This window comes from Bufo gargarizans, chromosome 2, assembly GCF_014858855.1.
Source record: "Bufo gargarizans isolate SCDJY-AF-19 chromosome 2, ASM1485885v1, whole genome shotgun sequence".
NCBI lineage: Eukaryota > Metazoa > Chordata > Amphibia > Anura > Bufonidae > Bufo > Bufo gargarizans.
The window spans coordinates 48619291-48641033 of NC_058081.1; the positions used below are offsets into that span (position 1 = coordinate 48619291).

The window sequence follows — 21743 nt, forward strand, 5'->3', positions numbered from 1 at the left end:
GGTCCACAGTGTTTAGCATAGAGGGCAGCTGCACGGTCTAACTGCTAAATGGTACTGTTACATTGCTATTGATAAACTACTCTTTGCTTCAGGAAACCCAGTGCCAGCCGCCATGTGATGAAAGCACGTCAGCCACTCAGTACATGGGTAGAAGGAGCTTCATTATATATCTGCCTAAGTATAGTTGCCAACTGTCCCTAATTTTCAGAGATAGTCCCAGCAAATTCAGGCTGTCCTGTGCCTGGAATGTGTGGGGCTAATTTAAGCCCTACCCATAAGTAAGAATTCCTGAGTGGGTCTGGGGCGTTCCTGGAGGTGGGACTTACATGCCCCAAATTTACCAACTACAACGTTGATAAGTATGTCCAAGTATTGAGACGTTGTGGCCAGCAATTCATTTCCCTGCAGTGGCTGCAATGTAGTAAATAGACTCATAACATAAAGCTGAAATTTGTCATTTAATACAGAAAACATAGGATCTTGTGTTAACAAAAAAAATTTTTTCACATTTTTCAACCCACACAAGGTTTCAAAGGTTTTTAATATAGTTAATTACATTATCCACAGCCAGCTTTCCACACACTACCTCAGGCTGATGAAAGAAGCTGACCACTCCGTGGAAGCCATCTTTAACATGATGCCATGTAACCGTGACTCCATTGTCCTCCAGCCGTTTCTTGTAGAGTATCCCATCATCACGGAGAATATCAAACTCACATGTTAGTATGTAGGCTTTTGGTAGTTGCCGGATAATGTCATCATCGGAGAACAATGGAGAACATGTAAGGTCAACAGCTTTCTTAACTTTCTCATAAACGTCTTTATTGAAGGGTGCCATGATATATGGTTTGTACCCTTTGACCTTAAACTCCTCAGAACTCAACCATTTGCTTATCTTTTGCCTTATTTCAGGAGGAACATGGCTGCCCTTTAAAATATCTTTTGATAAAGAGAGATCACCACCTATATACATCATTAAATTGTATAAAGAAAAATCTAGGAGCAACAAAGGCACCATTTTGTTTTGCTGGTAGGAGGGTAAATTGAAGTCAGCCCTTTGGACCACTGGGTATATCAGCACCTGGGCAAGAGGCCTTGGGATATCTGATCTACCCACAAGTGCTTGACAAACCCCAGCTGCGAGATTTCCCCCAGCACTGTCACCACATATTATAACAGAGGATGGATCTACTCCATGTTCTTGTGCTGTCTTCAGAAAGTGAACTGTAGCTAGGAGACAGTCCTCCAATGCGGCTGGGCATCTGTGTTCTGGTGCCAGGCGGTACCTGAAGGTAATAGAAGAAATTTGTCTTTGAATTTTTGGCAACCAGTCAAATTCCAACTTTCATTTTCATTAGTAATCAGATTAATTGCTATGGACAACTTCTTTTATCCACACTAGCTGTCAAATTGTCAAAGTACTGAAAAGTTAACTCATGAAAATTACACACAACATATGGTCACTATAATCAATTAAATAAGGAAATGTTAGCGGAATGATGCCACCTTACCCAACAGAGATGACTACTGCTCCAGAATTCTTTGTTAGATATGTGCAGAAAATGTCATAGCTGTCTAAAACCAAATATACAAGATATTAGTACCTGGGATCAATGTCCACCAGTGTCAAAAAGTCTTCCTATGTTAAGAAATGTAAAAAGCAAAGAGAAAGATTTTAAAAGTGCTCTCTCATCCATTAGATGCTTCTGATATTAATTGGAACATATGACCAATTATAGCTAGAGATGACATTTTGAAAAATTTGATTTGGACAATTTTCCAAACTTCGTCAAGAATTTGTTACAAATTAATTTGTCGCAAATTGTGATAAATCTGATTCGCCCAGGCCACCCTCTGCCTAATCATATTCATTCCACTTGGTCCAATCTCAGTGTGAAGGCTTGGAACTTGAACTGAAAGGAGATTGCAGGGAGAGTATAGGGGAAGTGTATCGCTGTGTGTGTTACGTTCTAGTGCACCCACATTCATACTTTATAATCCGTTCTGTAAGTATGCAACATGCCAGTCCGCAGGGGTAGAACACGCGAGATTCACGGTGGGCCGAAGTGTGCAAACAGTTCATCGATTGCTCACGGTTTAGCAGACGCCTCCCTGGGCCAGCAGTGGAGTTTAGGGGAGAACAGCACTGGATTCTCCGGGGCACACTCTATTACAGGGGACACCGGCTAGGTAGTGATCAAGGTGCCCTTGATGGTGAATTGATTTCTGAGTGCTTGTGCAGTTGGGCCCCTAACTTCGGTACTGTCGTGACGCCAGCACCTTGATGGTGCAAAGTGTTGAGAATGGTAGTGGTATGAAGTTAGAAGAACGAGGCAGGTTTAAATCCAATTGAGAACTTTACTATGACCAGGTTCTTGATAACAGTTTACATCCAGTAATAAAGCAGTCTCTGATACACATGCAAGTTGGATGTGATTAATCCCATTAACAGGCTGTGCTGGTAGTAATGTGTCAGGCTAGGGTAGTTAGTTATGTACTCACTGATATTCAGCTCTTTGCTTGGCTTCAGTCTCAGTTGAGGTAGTTCAAGTCCTATTCTTCTACACACAAGCAATGCAACAGAAATCATATCTGTCCTTAGAATAAGGCCTCATGCACACGACCGTTGTTGTGTTCCGTTCCGCAAAATGGGGTTCCGTTGTTCCGTGATCCGTTTCCGTTTTTGTTTCCGTGTGTCTTCCTTTATTTTTGGAGGATCACCAGACATAAAGGAAAGTAAAAAAAAATCTAAGACAGGTTTGTCATGCAAATGATAGGAAAAAAACGGACGTGGACGCGGATGACAATCTTGTGTGCCTCCGTGTTTTTTAGCAGTCCTATTGACTTGAATGGGTCCGCAAACCGTTTTCCGTGAAATTATAGGACAGGTTATATTTTTTATGACGGACTGGAACCACGGATCACGGACGCGGATGACAAACGGTGCATTAGCCAAGTTTTCAACGGACCCATTGAAAGTCAATGGGTCCGCAGAAAATCACGAAAAATGGAACAACGGACACGGAATAAAACAACGGTCGCGTGCATGAGGCCTAACGTTGAGGCTGCCGGAAGCTAATAAGTCCTTCACCTACACTGCTGCCCATAATTATTCATACCCCTGACAAATTTTGGCTTAAAATTACTTTTATTCAACCAGCAAGTAATTTTTTGACGGCAAATGACATAGGTGTCTCCCAAAAGATAATAAGACGATGTACAAGAGGCATTATTGTGTGGGAAAAAAAACATTTCTCAGCTTTTATTTATATTTGAGCAAAAAGTGTCCAGTCCAAAATTATTCATACCCTTCTCAATAATTAATAGAAAAGCCTTTATTGTCTATTACAGCAATCAAACGCTTCCTATAATTGCAGACCAGCTTTTTGCATGTTTCCACAGGTATTTTTGCCCATTCATCTTTAGCAATGAGCTCCGAATCTTTCAGTTTGGAGGGTCTTCTTGCCATCACCCTGATCTTTAGCTCCCTTCACAGATTGTCAATTGGATTCAAGTCTGGACTCTGGCTGGGCCACTCCAAAACGTTAATGTTGTTGTCTGCTAACCATTTCTTCACAACGTTTGCTGTGTGTTTTGGGTCATTGTCATGATGAAATGTCTACTGGTGCCCTAGGCCAAGTTTCTCTGCAGACTGCCTGATGTTGTCGTTGAGAATCCTCATGCATTGCTCTTTTTTCATGGTGCCGTTTACTGTGATTAGGTTCCCTGGTCCATTGGCTGAAAAACACCCCCAAAGCATTAGGTTCCCACCACCATGTTTGACATGGTGTTCTTTGGGTTTAAGGCTTCTCCTTTTTCAAACCAAATGAAGGAAACATCATTGTGACCAAACAATTCAATTTTTGTTTCATCTGACCATAACACAGAAGACCAGAAGTCTTCTTCTTTGTCCAGATGAGCTTTTGCAAAGGCCAAGCGAGCTTTTGTTTGCCTTATTACTTGCTGATTGAATAAAAGTAACTTTAAGTCAAAATTTGCCAGGGGTATGAATAATTATGGACAGCATTGTAGATACAAAGGCGCCTAGAGCCTAGAATAATGGCTTTGTCCTTCCTTTGTCTTTATCCACTGATAAATTTGACCAAGATTCATGCTACTCCTGAGGAGTGGATGGTAGAATAGAGACTTTTCGTCTGCCTGACTTCCTGGCTTGGTACTGAGATCCAACAATGGCTCCTCTGGGCCGTGAAGCCCAAGAGAGCTTGAGAGGAGAGGAGACCTCTCCTACCTCCTCCAAACTCCTGTACTCAACCACTAAATCTTCCCAACTCCCTAACTAGGCCTGCACTGTCCTATATATACTGTGGTGCTACCCACATCTAGTGGTGGAATGTATGTAATGCACCTGACAGCCTGGTAAAAAGGGATTTTACATAATAATACAATACAGCATGATATTACAGATAACAACAACAAGCTTTTGCAGTGCTCACGTAAGCTTAGTGGGACATTGCAAGTACCACATAATCCGCTCTGTAGGTACTGTGCCATCAGTATTACAAGCAGTTGTAATTTATCACTGGCTACATCACTGTGCAGGGCACCAAGATTCATAGCTAATCCCTTCTGTTAGCTGTCGAATTATTGTGCGCAAGTATTACAGGTCAATAAAAGCATCAGGTCTAATTTATCACCATGGACATAACTGTGCAGTGCACCAAGATTCAGGTTGTCAGCAGAAGTGGTAGTAACAGTGTGCACCAAGATTATTACAGCACTATTATTATGGGGGGCACTAATTTTTCTTCAGGATAGTATTTGGGGGTAGAGAAAAGTGAGGAAGCTAAGATGTCTGTGTTTCACACTCTGCAGAATCGAGGTGTGGCTGAGAGAAGTTATCAGGACCGAATGGAGAAGATGATGACAGAGAAGATCTACATGAGAGGAGACGTCACCTGGGAGGCACTGGATGTTAAAGGTACGTGCTGCTGTATAGCTGTTCAGCAAGTACAGTAAAATGTCTTCAGTGCTAGTGTTTGCAGGTGGAGGGGTTTGGGGGGGGCGATTGGTTGACTTAGAGAATTGGGCAATATTCATTGGGGCTTGGGCCCTGGATCTTTTGAGACCCTAGCAACGCCCCTGGTTACCACAAAGAGCAAGGAAATTCTGATTAGTTGCGAATTCTAAGAAGTTAGATTAGATCTGATAAAATATGTCTATGGGAACAATGGATAGGATAGGTCAGGTGGAAATCTAACCTGTATGACTTATGTAAAGATTTAATATATTCATACTTACCAATATGTAAATAGGAAAATTTGGGACACCAAAGGAAGAGAATACCCTGAACTTATCTATGGGGACTCATTCACCGTGCATATGCTAAAAGAATGCATACACAGGGCCAGTATGCATGTGCATACCCTTTTTCACTATATAGCAAATTGTAGTTTGCTGTGGTTCATTATAAAGAAATATACAGTAAAAACATATGATAGGTTCTAATGGGCACCCTATGCCACAGCATCATCTGATCCTATGAATTTCAGTGGGCAACAATCTAATGTGTATTATAGCCTAATAACTGTCTCCTGATATCCTGGCATTTGTTAGGAAAAATAAGCTTTCTATTGGATCCATCATTAAACCACAAGGTTTGGCTTACCAATACTTCCATACATGAAACCTCCCCCATGAAAGAACATGACTCCTTTTCTGCCACCAACTGAAGGATCTCGGGGCAGGTAGATTCTCACCGGTACTCCGTGAAATTGTAAGTCTTTCTTGAAGACCTTTGGATCATCCTTCAGTTTAGGCTTGGAGACGTTTTGCAGAAAACGAAAAAGCTGCACAATGTTCGATACTCCAAGTTTATCAAGGATACCCCCCTATAGTTTGAGGGAAGGAACAAAAAAATTTAGAAAAAATACCTTAATGAGACTGTCTATATTGCAAATCTCCTAACACAGCAAATTAATGACAGGGAGCCACCACAGTTAGAGGTTGTCTAGAATCAGGAGAAAAAACGAATGACAGAGGGGATCCAATAAAGAATTGATCATTACTTACTTGGCATCACATGAACAACACATGATTGCTGCAGCCAATCACTGGCCACTTTGGTGCACTGCTAGGGCCAGTGATTGGCTGAAGCAGTCATGTGTTGTCGACATAACACCTCTGCAGTCAGAGAAAAAAGATTCCAGTTGGGAAAACCAGAGAAGTGACAAGGGATGTGCCAGGTAAGTAATGATCACATCTTTATTGTAGGCAGATTTCCTTGATTGTCTGGTGTCCTCCTGAAATCAGACAACCCCTCTAAATGTTCAGTTCCCCTGCAGCAATGACTCTGCACCCATTAACAGCAGTTGACATTCATCATGTCATCAACACTCCGCCACAGCAGACTGTACTAATGTAAGGTGCCGAGGAAACACCCCAAAATACTACTGGCACTGTCTTTAGTATTATGCCTGGGTGAACTGTGTCATGTGCTTATTTTGCCCTTATGTCCCGAGCAGAAACCGGTTGTTGCTGCTTAGTAATAATGTATGCACTATGCCTTTAAGGCCTCATGCACACGGCTGTTGAGCGGGCGTTCTGTGCATTGGGGACCGCAATTGGGAAACATCCGTGCAGCGGGCCGGACCCATTCAACTTGAATGGGTCCGTGGTCAGTCCAACATGTCATATTTTTTTGCGGTGCGGAACAACGGAAACAAACACCACAGAAGCACTCTGTAGTGCTTCCGGTGTTCCATTCCGTGACTCCGTTCCGTGAATGGGTGAATGGGTCCGCATCCGTGATGTGGGGTGCACACGGCCGGCAGTTGTGGAGCCGACCTGCCTGTTTTGCATATGTTCCATTATGTATACTAGTTAAATGTGTATATTGCCTTATGTAAAGAGTAGTTCTTGTGCCTTTTCAGATATGATGCCGAGGTAAGATACAGCATCAGATGCCATGGTTTGTGGGGATTAGCCTATTGTAGCACGAGATTGAGTAGGTGAAGGGCGCTGCACCCCTCACATGGGTCAGTGGCAAATAAAAAAAAGGGTAGACCTTCCCACATTGAGTTTGGAAAGATTTGTTGGGTGGTAGTCCATATAATTGTATCACCCCTGTAATAAGATGGGGACCCCCATCCCGCCTCTATCTGGACCACCTGACTGTTTATAGCAGAGACATCTAGGAGAAGTTGTTTATAATACATAATGATACCGTGTTTAACAGTTGGGAGGGATGGGGGGTGTCTGGGGTCGTGACGGGGCCATGACCCAGCCCCAGCAAATATACTAACATTTACGCCTGGAAACAACTGTAAAGGTTGGCATTTTCCCAGACCTATCACTTAGTGACATCACCGACACACTGTACTATTCTAGAACCTCAGCTTCTTACTGGGACATGGGACTTAAAATTACACAAAGAGCATATGTTTCACCGTTACAGAATTTCCTCATGGGGAAAATCCCAGCCTCTTCCTGTTCCAAATGCGCACAACTGAATGCAGATCTGTACCATTGCTTTTGACGATATCTCTTAATAAAACAATTCTGGAAGAGGGCTGAATTTTTTGCTCTCCCTCATTTAGTCAACTTTGTCCCCTCACACCTTCCTGGGCGATATTTGGTCACCTGGCCTCTGAATTTACCTGTGAACTCCAAAGGCAAACAAAACTATTATTTATTCTCTCCAGTGTGGCTCGTAAGATCATCTTTCAGGAATTATTTTCACCCCAGGCCCCACCCTTTTGGCTATTCTTACAAAAACTTGCCCACCTATTCCGAAGGGATGGGAATCCTTTATTGAGATTCTACCCTCCCGAACCAGGACACAGTTGTATACCTGTTTCCAGTACACAAACTAGTACCTGACCCCAACAATAGCGGTGATGCCACTAATTTGCCTTCAGTTTCTCAACAACAGGACTGGACATTTCTAATTAGTGGTCTTTATAGGACCGTCTGTGCGCACTTTGCTTACTAGTTTCCCCTACTGTTTCCCCCCCCCCCCTTTTCTTCTTTCTCCCCCCAACATACCCTCTTCTTATGTTATTTCTATTAATATGGTTTCCAAGCTGACTGGCATCGTCTGATTTGTTGCCTATTCAGCATCCTGACTTGGAATAATACAATATCTTATATTATTATGGAATTGTACTATTTGGCTACTTTCACATCAGCAGCAGCCTTCTCCGGCAAGCCTCAGCCCCTGACGAAGCCTAAGGCGAAACCCGGGTCGGGCGCGTTTTTATGAAATGCTTTTTACTCCTTGAATTTTGTAAGTACAATAAATTGTATACTTACTTTACCACTTGGGTATTGCGCCATGTGCTTCTTTTCTTTGTGAAGGTATTGGTGCTATGTATTGAAAGTTTCAGTTGGTGGCAAGACGCTGCAGGAGAGGTCCATAGGAGTGGAATGTGAACAACCATCTGTTGGATCGAGTGACGAGGCTGCACTGTGTCTTAAACTGCTGATATCAGCGCGGTCCCTTAAATTGCTTGTGGATTTGACTGTTTTAAGGAGATTGAACCTACTCCTGGATAAGGGTTCCGCTGCCTATTTGTGACTGTACACCAAGCTTTTTCCCTTTGCTATTCTCCGGCAGGCTGTTCAGCTGGGTGAACAGCCTGCCGGATCCGTGTTGCCACTAGTGCACGTGTGCCGCCGGAAGTCGACTCCGGCCCCATTCACTATAATGGGAGCGGACCAGAGGTCCGGCCACAGCATGGCAAACATGCCGAGAGGCGGCCAGAATAAAACTACAACGTGTCGTAGTTTTATTCCGGCCGCCTCTCTGCATGTTTGGCCTGCACCCATTATAGTGAATGGGGCCGGAGCAGACTTCTAGCTGCACGCGTGCACTAGCGGCAGCACGGATCCGGCAAGCTATTCACCCACAGGAACAGCCTGCCGGAAAAGGTGCTAATCAATATCTACTTGCAGTGATGGATGAACATCGGCCGGGACGTTTCGCGAACGTGATCAAATGTTCGCGAACCGCAAGTTCGCGGCGGGCCCCATTTACTTTAATGGCAGGCGAACCTGAAAAAGGTTCAGGTCATTATTGCAGCCACCAAATACAAGAAGTGGATAAATAGTCCCACAACATGGACAGTGACATACCAGAGGGTGATCAATGGCAAGAATTCCCCCCAAAAATGTGTATTTTAATCAGGGGCCATTTTTATGCATCTTAAAGGGAAACTGTCAAAAATGTGGCCTGCTGGAGACTAGAAAAATGTTATTTTACACCACGGGAGTACAGGCCCCAAACATTAGGCATTCACCGGACAGAAATCAAATGATTATGTGGCTAGAGGTAGATTACACGGTCAATGGATATCAATTTTACTGCAGGCCAGTACAAATACAGGTCAAATACATATGTTTAAAAGAACTAAAAATATTAAATTGTATTAAAAAAAGACTAATGAAATCCCCCCTCTTGAAAAAAAAACTAATGATAAAATAGTTGGTCGTCACAGGTGTTGAATTCCTCCGAGACCCAAAACATTAGGCATTCAACGGACAGAAAAGGCCTTTTATGCCGCTGTATTTACCTAAGACAGGGACCAATATTTGTTCTGGGTGGTGGCGGATATTTGTGGACTGTCATGAGAAAATTCAATGAAACGTGGTCGTCACAAGTGGTGAATTCCTCCGAGATCCGTACCTCATTCTTTTTTAGTCCACACTGTCGTGAGGTAGGCAAATACACTTATCGGTCACGATCCCCCCTGCTGCTCTGAACGTCCTTTCGGACAGGACCCTGGACGAGGGGCAAGCCAAGAGTTTCATGGAAAATTGTGTCAGCTCTGGCCACTGGTCAAGCCTGCAAACCCAGTAGTCCAGGGGTTCCTCGCTTCTCAGAGCATCCACATCGGCAGTTAACCTGATGTAGTCGGACACCTGTCGGTCTAAGCGTTTCGTGAGGCTGGATTCAGAGGGCGGGTGTCAATGGGTTGGGTGCAAGAATGATCTCATATCCGAAGTGACCAACACATCTTCAAACCACCCTCTTCTTGCATGCTCTGCTGGATTGGTACCTGCAACTGTTTCTCTGTGAGTGGAAATTTCTCTGCCAGCGCCTGCAAAAGTAGAATGCAGCATTTCTCGAAGCAAGGCCTGGAAGTGCTGCATTCTGACAGCCCTCTGTGATGCTGTTAACATGTCCGCCATTTTGTACGTTGCCACCCAGTACTGGTCCTTGCCCTTTATGCTTTTTATACGGGGGTCCCTCTTCAAACACTGAAGCATGAAGGCCCCCATTTGCACTAAACTGGAAGCTGTGGAGTGGCCTGGCTCCTGCTCATCGGCCAGGAGAATGTCATCCTCTGTCTCCTCCCCTCATCCACGGACAATTCATTCAGCATTGCAACTTCCTCATCTTCCAGCTACTGCTCCTCGACGGCTTGATCAATGACATGACGCAATGCACACTCCAGAAAGAAGGCATAAGGTACGATGTCACTGATGGTGCCCTGGCTGCGACTGACCAGTTTGGTGATTTCATCAAATGGCCGCAGAAGTCTGCATGCATCGCGCATGAGCAGCCACTGGCGCAGTGAAAAAAAAAACAGCTCCCAGAACCTGTCCTGCCGCAGAGTTCGTACAGGTAGTCGTTGGAGCAGTCTATCAAGCATATACAAGGTGGAGTTCCATCTCTTCGGGCACAAATCAGACGTCTGATGGGCAGGTGGTGTCATCGTTGAACGTAAGCAAGGCAAGCCATGGCCGTGTAAGATCTTCTAAAATGGCCAGAGATTTTCCTGGCCTGCCGCAAGACGTCCTGGACCCCAGGGTATTTGGCAACAAATCGCTGTACGACTAAGTTCAGGACGTGTGCCATGCACGGCACGTGTGTCATTTTGCCCTGTTTCAGTGCGCTCAGCAGATTGGCACTGTTGTCGCAAACCACTTTACCAACTGTCAAATTGAGCAGGGTTAGCCACTGATCGGCCTGTGACTGCAAAGCTGAAAGGAGTGCAGGACTGGTGTGGCTCTTGGCTTTCCAAGCACAACAGCCACAGCACAGCATGTAAACTTCTCACCTGGCACATCGAATAGGTTCTCGGGAGCTTAGGGGGCACAGCGGAAAAGGCGGTAGCAGTGGAAAAGGAGGAGCCAGCCAAGGAAGAGACGGAGGATAGAGTAGGAGGAGGAGAAGAAGAGGCAGGCCTGCATGCAATCCGTGGCAGTAACACCAAGTCCACACGGGTGCCACGGGTTGCAAGCTTGATGGCAGTAAGAAGGTTCACCCAGTGGGCAGTAAAAGTTATGTGGTCAAATGTATCTTGGCACTGACACTGTGTGCCAGAGATACATTTACTTGCCGCTGAACGTGGCCATATAGCTCCAGGATCCCCTTCCATTGTGGTGTGCCAATGACCACAAATTTTCTAAAGGCCTCCGAGTCCACCAGTTTATATGGCAGTAGTTAGTGGGCTAGCAGATCCGACCAGCCAGCAGTCAGCCGTCGGGCAAGAGGATTATCCGGCCTCATCATATTTTTTCGTTCTAACATTTGGGCCATGGAAGCCTGCCTTTTGCCAGATGAATGCGACAACAACAAAGGTGAGTGTTGGGCTTACCACAACTTATGTGTTGACAGCACAGGCTGCAGATGGCAACACTATTGTCAGCAGCGGACACGTTAAAAAAAGCCCACACTGCAGAGCCATGTGCCGGCGTCCTGGGAGTGCCAGATGTGACCGTGCATGGTGGATTACTCGTTCCAGATACATTAGCAGTCTGCTTTTTGCCTCCTGTACACTGTAAGTTCTGCCTGCTTCTCCTCCTTATCTGCTGCTCCGTCTCTCCCTATGAACTCCCCTCCTCTTCCTATCTTGTGGGCACACACGTGACGTCAGTCGACACGTCATCATCGTCACCTTCACCACCACTGACATTAGAGATCTAGGAGTAGGCAGCAACAGCAGGGATCATCCTCCTTGGGCTGATCTGGGTACTGTCGTCAGACTGCTGGGTGGCGACCGTTGATACCTCCTCTTCCTGATCCAATGCCAAGAATGGCTGTGCATCGGTAGCCATCCTTTCCTTCATGAACCAGGTAGTTTCGGTGAATGGCTTAACCACCTCTCGAATTTCATACTGTGTAAGAGACTTTTCAATAAAATCTTTCCATTTGTGGAAAAATCTTTTCGTGGAATTTTCTTTATTCCTTTCCGTGTCCAATCTGTCCATATACATAAGCACCTTCATTGTACCTATAACCTCCTCTAGGGAAGGTAATTGTGGCTGCAGCCACTTTCTCAGCACACACTTCTTAGCTGCCAGAAGCATGACATGTGGCCCTTTAATGCCTACTACAGTATATTGGAGGACTCCGCCTCTTGATCTTTGGGTACAAAGTGAAACACACACTGTAATGGCGCATCCTGAACCTCCACCTCCCAAGTGTTTTTAATAAAGTCACATATGTCAGTCCAGTAGCGTCTCAAAAGACTACACCCCCAAAGTCCATGCAATAGATCAGCTTTCTGAAGGCCACACTTAGGGCAGCTCCTCAGATAGTGTGCTGGTGCATTAGTGTATGAGAGATCAAATGCATAAGTTGCTTTATGTATTATTTTAGATTGGATTTCTCTCCAAGATTCACTAGCTATAGCACTCCTGACTTTATCCATGCCTTCTCTGATTTGAAGTGTGGCGCCATCATCCCCCAATGTTGTCTCCCAGCTTTTAAAAACTGTTTTTGCCTCTCCATCCAAAGAAACATCCCTGAGCTTTCCATATGCCCCTGAGAGTGTATTATTTCTGTCTGCTGAGCTCATCAAACTATTGAAGCGGACTATATCCTTCTTGTCTCCCAAGACTCTGGACTGGGATTCGCAGAAAGCCCTCACTTGTAGGTATTGAAGATACTGCTTGGAAGACATGTGGAATTTATCCTGCAACTGTCCCCAAGATAACAGCTTCAACCCCGTATCATCCAATATATCCCCAAGAATATGAATACCTTTCTGCTTCCACTCCCTAAAGAGCGCATTGCACTTGCCCTGTTGGAATGCCGGGAGGGTCCACAGAGGTATATGTGGGAAGTTTGTAGATTTTTCTAACATGTTTCCACGCCATTATGGTGTCCTTAAACAAAGCTGTACCTTTTGCGGTCTCGGGTAACATGGCCAGCGCCATTTTATGCGGATCATTAATGAGGTGATAGATGAACTGGTTGAAGCTGAAAGTAAGGAGACGGTGACTCCATTTCTGCAAGCCACAAATAGATTCATCAGCGAGTTAGAGAAGAGGAGGGACAATGCAGAAGTCCCAAGCTTCAATGAGAAAGACCCCCAACCAGGAAAGCAACTGGCCGACTTAAAGCAACAGTATCACACTATGCAGGAGAAGTTCCAGGAAACGGACAGAATAATTGAGGAACAGATTAAAGAGCTGAGTACCAAAAGGAAAAACTCAAGTGACAGTCAGCCAAAACTAGAGCCAGTTCCGCTTACTCGGAGACTACACCATGGTAGCTTGCCAGAGGTGACAATCAGAAAAGATTTCAAGATCACAGGCCAGATTGGAGAAAAAGAGCAGAAGGATAAGCTGTCCTACACCAAGCTAATGCACCAAATCGACCTGGGACAACAGAAAGGGTATCCCGAGACTGAGATCGTTGAAGCAGTGGTCAAAGCTATTAGCCCTGGTCTAAGCCTCAGAAGTATGCTGGAAATGAAAAATGGACTGACTCTAGTGCAACTGAGACGAATCTTGAAAAGTCACTAGAAGGAGGAGAATGCCTCCGAACTGTACCAGCAACTCCTCAATATTTCTCAGAAAAGTGATGAGACTCAGCAAAATTTCCTGTTCAGAGCGATTGAATTGAAAGATCGGTTGCTATTTGTCTCCCAAGGAGAAGGCTCTGATGAAAATTTCTGGACTGAGCTGATACAGAAGAAATTTCTAAGATCAGTGGGTACTGGACTGAGAAATGACCACATGAAATTCCAATTAAAGCAGTATTTAGATGATCTTTCCATTCCAGATGAGGTGCTCATAGATAAAACGAATGAATCCTCTAATATGGAGCTGGAAAGAGAACAGAAACTAAATAAATCTCAGCACAGCAGTTCAACAAAAGGGAAAGAATGTCAGTCTAATGCCTTACAGTGTCCTCAAGAACCAAGTGTCCTGACAACGACTGCCAACACAAAATCTTGGTCCCCACCACAGGCAGATAGCCCAACGATTCAACCACTGTCTAAGAGCAACTCTGAACTGGAAAAACGGATACTACAGATGCAAAAAGAGATGCTAGAGATGAAGACACTTCTCCAAGGTTCGAGAACCCAAAGAGACCGTGAATTCCGAGCAGGCCCGTCGCTAACACACAGGCAAAACAAGCAATTGCTTGGGGCCCCGAGCTGGCCCGGGGCCCCAAGCAGAGCCGGTGCTTGTTTTGCCTGAGCGGCTGAGGCTGAGCGCTTGCCGCTCTAAAGAATCCTGCCTGCTGTGTCTGCTCTGCCTCTATGCTGCAGTTAATGTAGCGTGGCCGAGCTCTGTTCGGTCCGTGGTACAGGAGCTTTTGTTTCCTGTACCCGGCCGGACTGACAGGAAGTGCTCACTTAGTGTGCACTTCCTTTCAGTCCGGCCGGGTACAGGAAACAAATGCTCCTATACCGCGGACTGAACAGAGCTCGGCCACGCTACACTAGAGGTGACAAGGGAGGGGGTGAGGAAATGAGAGAGAGTGACAAAGGAGGGAGGGGGGAGACCGTGACAAAGGAGGGAGCGGGTTCGATAGTGACAAAAGGAGGGAGGGGGGAGAAGAGAGTGACAAGGGAGGGGGAGAAGAGAGTGACAAGGGGGGGAATAATGAGAGTGACAAGGGAGGGGGGGGAATAATGAGAGTGACAAGGGAGGGGGAGGAATAATGAGAGTGACAAGGGAGGGGGGGAATAATGAGAGTGACAAGGGAGGGGGGAATAATGAGAGTGACAAGGGAGGGGGGAATAATGAGAGTGACAAGGGAGGGGGGAATAATGAGAGTGACAAGGGAGGGGGGAATAATGAGAGTGACAAGGGAGGGGGGAATAATGAGAGTGACAAGGGAGGGGGGAATAATGAGAGTGACAAGGGAGGGGGGAATAATGAGAGTGACAAGGGAGGGGGGAATAATGAGAGTGACAAGGGAGGGGGGAATAATGAGAGTGACAAGGGAGGGGGGAATAATGAGAGTGACAAGGGAGGGGGGAATAATGAGAGTGACAAGGGAGGGGGGGGAATAATGAGAGTGACAAGGGAGGGGGGAATAATGAGAGTGACAAGGGAGGGGGGGGATAATGAGAGTGACAAGGGAGGGGGGGGATAATGAGAGTGACAAGGGAGGGGGGAATAATGAGAGTGAAAAGGGACGGGGGAATAATGAGAGTGACAAGGGAGGGGGGGAAATGAGAGTGACAAGGGAGGGGGGGGAAATGAGAGTGACAAGGGAGGGGGGGGATAATGAGAGTGACAAGGGAGGGGGGGATAATGAGAGTGACAAGGGAGGGGGGGGGGATAATGAGAGTGACAAGGGAGGGGGGGGAATGAGAGTGACAAGGGAGGGGGGGAATGAGAGTGACAAGGGAGGGGGGGGGGATAATGAGAGTGACAAGGGAGGGGGGGATAATGAGAGTGACAAGGGAGGGGGGGGGGATAATGAGAGTGACAAGGGAGGGGGGGGGATAATGAGAGTGACAAGGGAGTCCGCAGAGCCAGACCAAGAGCCAGACTGCAGCCAGAGACCAGATCATCTTATTGTCCTGGTGGTAAGTAGACAATGCAATATGTTTATTATGTAATTGTTTAGTTATTAATACTACATTGGAAACTAATTTACCTCACATTTAGGGTCCATTTACACATGCGTGTGTGTTTTGCGGATCCACAAAACACAGACAGCGGCAATGTGCGTTCCGCATTTTGCGGACTGCACGTTGCCAGCACTAAGAATATGCCTATTGCGGACAAGAATAGGACATGTTCTATTTTTTTCAGGATCGGAATTGCGGATCCGGGTCCGCAATTCCGGATCGGGGCCGCACGTCGTGCGGCCCCATAGAAATGTATGGGTCCGCAATTCCGTTCCACAAAAAGAGACAGCTACAAGAAGCTGGATTAACCCTAAGGGAAACATAGCAGTTCTTTTAATTTAAAAGCTCAGAAAGGGGTGGGGTGGGCGTCAATTTTTATCTTGCCTAGGGCGGCAAAAAGTGTGGGTGAACTTAAACTGTATGGCTATACTGTGGGGGCCTCCATGTCTATTTTGCTTGGGGCCCCCAAATTCCTTCAAACGGCCCTGATTCCGAGGGCCTTAGGTAACAGTGGGTACGAGCAATGGATGTTGTCAATCCTGTAAAAGGACCGGTCAGAGAAGTGCCTGCGATCATTGCTTCAAATGTGGATGATACTACCAAACACCCAGACCAAACCAGTTAAACCGGAGAGGGTTACTGTCAAGGGACTGACAGTAACCTGTTCTAGAACCAACCCTATGTCCCAAAGTGCAACTCTTGTCGGTAGCAAACCAGCAAGCTCCAAAAACACCAACAGTGCCATGGATAGTAGGGGAAATCTGCTATAACCAGAGATCCCTCCAGATGGCTGATCAAGTACCGACTCACGTGGACGGTGTTACCATGAGACAAAACAGCAAGTTACTGAGTCTCGTTGGAAAAAGATGCCTTGTGAACTGAGAAATAGACAATACTCCTGTCCAAGCCCTATGGGACACCAGCTCTCAGGTGAGCATCATCAATGAGAACTGGAGACAGTGTGTTCTGCCACATACAGTGCTCCGATCTTTGGAAGAATTGCTGGGAAAGCCACCAATGAGACTGACATTTCTTACTCCGGGTGGATTGAAGTAGTTTTTCAACTAACAGCGGGAAGCAATAACACAAAACAGCTAGTAGTGCCACTTGTGGTATCAGCAGATGAGAAAGTCGCAGAGACACCAATCATTAGGTACAATGTCATAGAAGAACTCTTCAAAGAGACAGCTGAAAAAGGAAGGAGAACCATTGCAGGGTTCGTGGACCTACTAGGAGCAACCTTGGAATTGCAGAAATCCTTGTGAGTCAACTACAGGCCAGCCTGAAAGAAAGTGGTGGTACTGCACTTAAGACTGGTAGCAAGAGCCGAAGAATTCCAGCAAACACTTTGACATATCCAGATGTGGGGTCACGCCAAACCAGCTTTGCAAGATCAGATGGTCTTGTTTATACCTATTGAGACTCATACTGTGCCAGAAGGACTGTATATCGGGGAGACATTAGTGTCACTCCAAAAGGAACAGTTTTCCAAACTATCCATCCCGGTTTGGAACACCACCCAGCGAGACGTTATCTTACCAAGTCAGACTAGGATTGGGTGCCTCGAGCCCATTAAGACAACATACCCAGCTTAGGTGAAACCAATAGAATCAGTGTTACCACTCCTCCAGTGACTCATAGTCTGCAGTCATCCAGATCAGGGCAGGAAGGTCGAGTGGACAATTTAAACATGAGTCGGTCACCAGTAAGCTCTACTTATTGAGAACACTGGGATCCACCTGTACCTATAGAACACCTGCTGGAGGAAAATCAATGGATAGTCAAAGCAATGCTAAGGGAGGAATGCCACGCTTTTGCTAAAGATGATTCTGATGTCGGATGCATCCCTTCTCTACAATTGAAACTGCACCTCAATGACAATACACCGGTTAGAAGAACTTACATGTCCGTGCCAAGTCCACTACACCAGGAGGTGAAAGAATATCTACAGGATCTGTTGAACCGCGGATGGATTGTAGAGTCAAAACTGGGAATAGATGTCACAGGTAGGACAGTTCCTCAAGTAATTTACAGTTTTACAAATTAACCTTGGCTTCCTATGGTTATTGGAAGATGAGTAAGAGAATAGGTTCTCATACTAAAGTCTGCTTATGTCAGGGACAACATCAAATTTTGTGGGGAAGAGTGTAAGGTATGTCAAAAACTAGGCACCCCATAAAAAAATAAAAAAATAAATAATATAGATAACCTTTCCAGCTTCAACAATCACAGGAGACTGGCTGGAATAATTAGAAAAGACAAATTCGCGACATTTCTTTAAATAACCAGTAGATGGCAGCAGAGTGTTTAAAGCCTGAATACAAGACAGTTCCTAATAACATAGGAACTTTAAAATACAGATCTCTAGTTCCTAGGGGACAGGATAGACTGTTACCATCCTGCATATACAAACTAAAAAGACAGGGTGGCATTAGCAGGAGGTGCTCAAACCCACATGCAGTCGCGCATATATACAGGGGAGCAAATCCTGCACTTGTGGCCCGTTGCTAATGGCGATCCCCAGCAAAATGCATACGGTGGAGGTGTATAAACTCCAATTTAAATGTGCCTGTTTTCCATCTACAGGCCACATTTAGGTGCACCTGTGAGGCCTGGGCCATATCAGCCAGTCTTGAGTGGGACTCGCAGACTCCTCCCTCCTCCCATTGCAAGCATGGTTACCATTGCTGGAGGTAACTGGTGAGCTGTTTGTGAGTCGGCCTCATGCTCCTGTAATTTGCCCACTGGCTCCTGGTATTGCCCATACGGCTCAGGTAGGAGAGTGTTAGGTCCCGGGCTACTTGAGAAACCTTGGCGTGGTGCCCGGGCTTAGACATGTTCTACACCGTAGGACATGTTGACTAATCTCTCAATTTTAAAATCAGTTTGAGGGTTTAGTGAGACTGCAGAGTGCACCTGTCTTTGCTATTGTTTTGTCATATTGTTACCATCCTGCCTCTTATACTCAAGGTCATGTCATTTTTGTCTTGCAGAAAATGTTCAATAAAAACACTGCTCTCAGCAGGATGCCAGGCCGGGATACCACGGACCGCTCACTTCCGTGTTCCACGGTCGTGTGCATTCGGCCTGACTCTGTGACAAAAGTCCCTATAGAAGAGCAGTATTTGTGGCAGAAGGTATATCACACCCCTGCTTCAATCAGGTTTTTTGGTCAGGGGGACAACTGGTATATCACACCAGTAGAAATTATTTGTTCCAATAGCGTTTGTCCCTATCGATAGCTGAGGTAACGCAGCAAAACCGCAAACAAATGCTGCACTACCCAAATGCACTATATAGAACGTATATTAATGGTATATAACACTCCTGTTTCAATAATTTTTCTGAGGGGGACAACTAGTATATCACACCAATTTAAATTATTTGTTCCAATAGCGTTTGTCACTCTGTCATGTGTCAAAGTTCTTCACAATGTAAAAGAATATGGCACCGGCGGACATCGCCATATGTTCACCCATTCGGTGAACCGCGAATGAGCAAAGTTCTCCGTGAAACGACCGCCAGGTGAACTGCAAAGCCATCTCTATCTACTTGGTCGCGTCTGTGCTTTTTTTACTGGACAATTTATTTTCACTGTTGTGAACGTATTTTCATTCTGTGTCCGTTCCGTTTTTTCCATTCTTTTCAATGGGTCCGCAAAAAAGGTACTCCGTGTGCATTCTGTTTCTGTATTTCCGTTCCGCAAAAAAATAGAACATGTCTTATTATTGTCCGCATTACGGACAAGGATAGGTCTGTTCTATTAGGGGCCAACTGTTCCGAAAAATTCAGAATTCATACGGACGTCATTAGTATTTTTTGAGGACCACAAAATACATACGGTCGTGTTCAGGGCAGCCAAAAAAGCCAGAAAACTGTCTTAAAACAACAGTACAGAAAAGCAGTGTTTGTAAGATGTTTTATAATTTTCCAGTGGACAGAATGTAACATCAACACAAAAAAAAGCATTTTTGTAAAAGCAAAAACAGTGTGAAACCACCCTAAAAATTATAGAAAAGGATTTTGCAATCTGTGTTCACATTTCTTACATTTTCCTGTTCTATCACAGGAACAGAACAAAGAAAATGACTGGAGTGCCTGCTCCATCATTTGACGGACACAAATGGCACTCGACGGACTCCATTGACTATAACGGAGTTCATCATGGTGTCAGGGTGGCCTCCATACATAGATGCAAACACAGCGTATAAAATACATTTCTCTACCTGCCAGGGATGTCCAACCCACGGCCCTTCAGCTTTTGCAAAACTACAATTCCTAGCATGCCCAGACAGCCTAGCTGGGCATGGTGGGAGTTGTAGTTTTACAACTGCTGGAGAGCCGCAGGTTGAGCATCCCTGGTCTACCACATTGAGGTACTGCACAACTGTGGCTTTTATGTGCAAATTTCAATGGTGCAACTTTGAATTTCTCTACTGAAGGTTATTGGGCAAATTGTGACAAAATCACATCAAACATTTTCCCTGGAAATTTCTGGGATTTAAACAACATTGTGCAAAAGGAATTTGATTTTAAAAAAAGAGCAGCAAAAGCACAGCAAAACAATTGCCTAGCAGCAGGACGGATCCGACAGGCTGTTCACCCTGTCGGATCCATCCTGCCGCTATTTCGCCGCTCCGTCCCCATTGACTATAATGGGGACGGGGGCGGAGCTCCGGTGCAGCACGGAAGTGCATGGCCCAAAGGCCGCTGGACTAAAAGTACTGAATGTCCGACTTTCTAGTCCGACGGCCTCTCACTGCGAACTGCCGTGCAGCGCCGGAGCTCCGCCCCACGTCCCCATTATAGTCAATGGGGACGGAGCGGCGGCACGGCGAAATAGCGGCAGGACGGATCCGACAGGGTGAACAGCCTGTCGGATCCGTCCTGCCACTAGTGTGAAAGAAATCATCTCAGATTCAGGACATAGACTCACCAGGATGAACACACCAGTGGAAAGTATATGAAAGTTTCTAAGTAATGAAGGATTTGCAATCCCTGGTGGGATCTCTGCTTTTGAGGATTCATACCAAGTTACCACTGAAAATATCAGCAGACAAAACACAAGAAAAAGGGTGATCACACCCAGCAGAGCAACTATTCCAAGCATCCTTGCAGCTTGTGTTGACTGTGTTCACTGTGAAGCTTTGTACTTCCTGGATCCTGTGACATCATGAGACTAGCAAGGAGTTGTTAGCAGGAGATCCTCCCTCTGGAGTCAATCAAGCCTGTTCAGTCTAGAGTAGACAGGAATGGAGGAATCACTGATGTACCCTGAGCATGACAATAAATCCATGTGATTCTTGGGGAACGGCCACATACTCAGGTTTCCTGATGCAGTTTTAGAAGCCAAAATCAGGAGTGAATCATAAAAAGAGGAAAATGATAAAGGACAGATACAACTTCTTTTTTTTAATTCACTCCTGGTTTTGGCTTCCAAAACTGCATGCAGAAGCCTGGCCGTGTCATCACACCCTTAAAGAGGACTAGCGATTAAGAAAACTTCAAATCGGCTGCTTCATTGAATTTAACAAAGAAATTTGCTTTCTGATGAATAACTTTGTCATAAAGCGCAGTTCTTTGTGAATAGCGGACGTAATGACGGCAATTGCGCCAACCCCGTCACTGAACCCCTCATATGCCACATTCATCACTGATTGCAGCATCTGAGATAAAAAATGAGGGCTTTCAGGGGTTAATCAGTGAACAATATAAAAAATAATACCCCACGGCCATCTTCATTAAAGAACACGATGGCCAGCGTGGTGACGTCATACGTCACTGTGCACAAGATTTTGTGCGGGATCTTCAATCAAGATGGCCGAGGTGGCCTCTTCGCGCTCAAATGGATGAGGTGACTATGATTTATTTTTTTCAGGGAAAATTGATTCGTTACCACGAAGCACGAGGAAATTCGGCTTGCCAGGAATCTAATTTTCCCTGAAATTCGGATCGAAG

General features: G+C 45.4%; 1 protein-coding gene across 1 annotated transcript; it reads right to left on the reverse strand.

The window, feature by feature from the left end:
* Positions 1–439: 439 nt before the first annotated feature.
* Positions 440–20908, reverse strand: LOC122929332 (arylacetamide deacetylase-like 4). The gene is made up of 4 exons (XM_044282864.1): positions 20722–20908; positions 5627–5849; positions 1512–1575; positions 440–1286 (listed from the first exon to the last, which is right to left on the reverse strand). The coding sequence occupies exons 1-4, from the start codon at positions 20893–20895 to the stop codon at positions 530–532; spliced, it is 1218 nt and encodes a 405-aa protein (XP_044138799.1). The 5' UTR covers positions 20896–20908; the 3' UTR covers positions 440–529.
* Between the last annotated feature and the right edge of the window lie 835 nt (positions 20909–21743).

What these genes read in the sequence shown, in the direction of transcription:
- LOC122929332 (XM_044282864.1), bottom strand. Translation starts at nt 20,895, where the DNA reads ATGCTTGGAATAGTTGCTCTGCTGGGTGTGATCACCCTTTTTCTTGTG. An exon ending in TTTCATGTATGGAAGTATTG is followed by an intron (nt 1,576 to 5,626) that starts GTAAGCCAAACC and finishes ATTTGGTTTTAG; the next exon opens with ACAGCTATGACATTTTCTGC. An exon ending in GCAGTAGTCATCTCTGTTGG is followed by an intron (nt 1,287 to 1,511) that starts GTAAGGTGGCAT and finishes TATTACCTTCAG; the next exon opens with GTACCGCCTGGCACCAGAAC.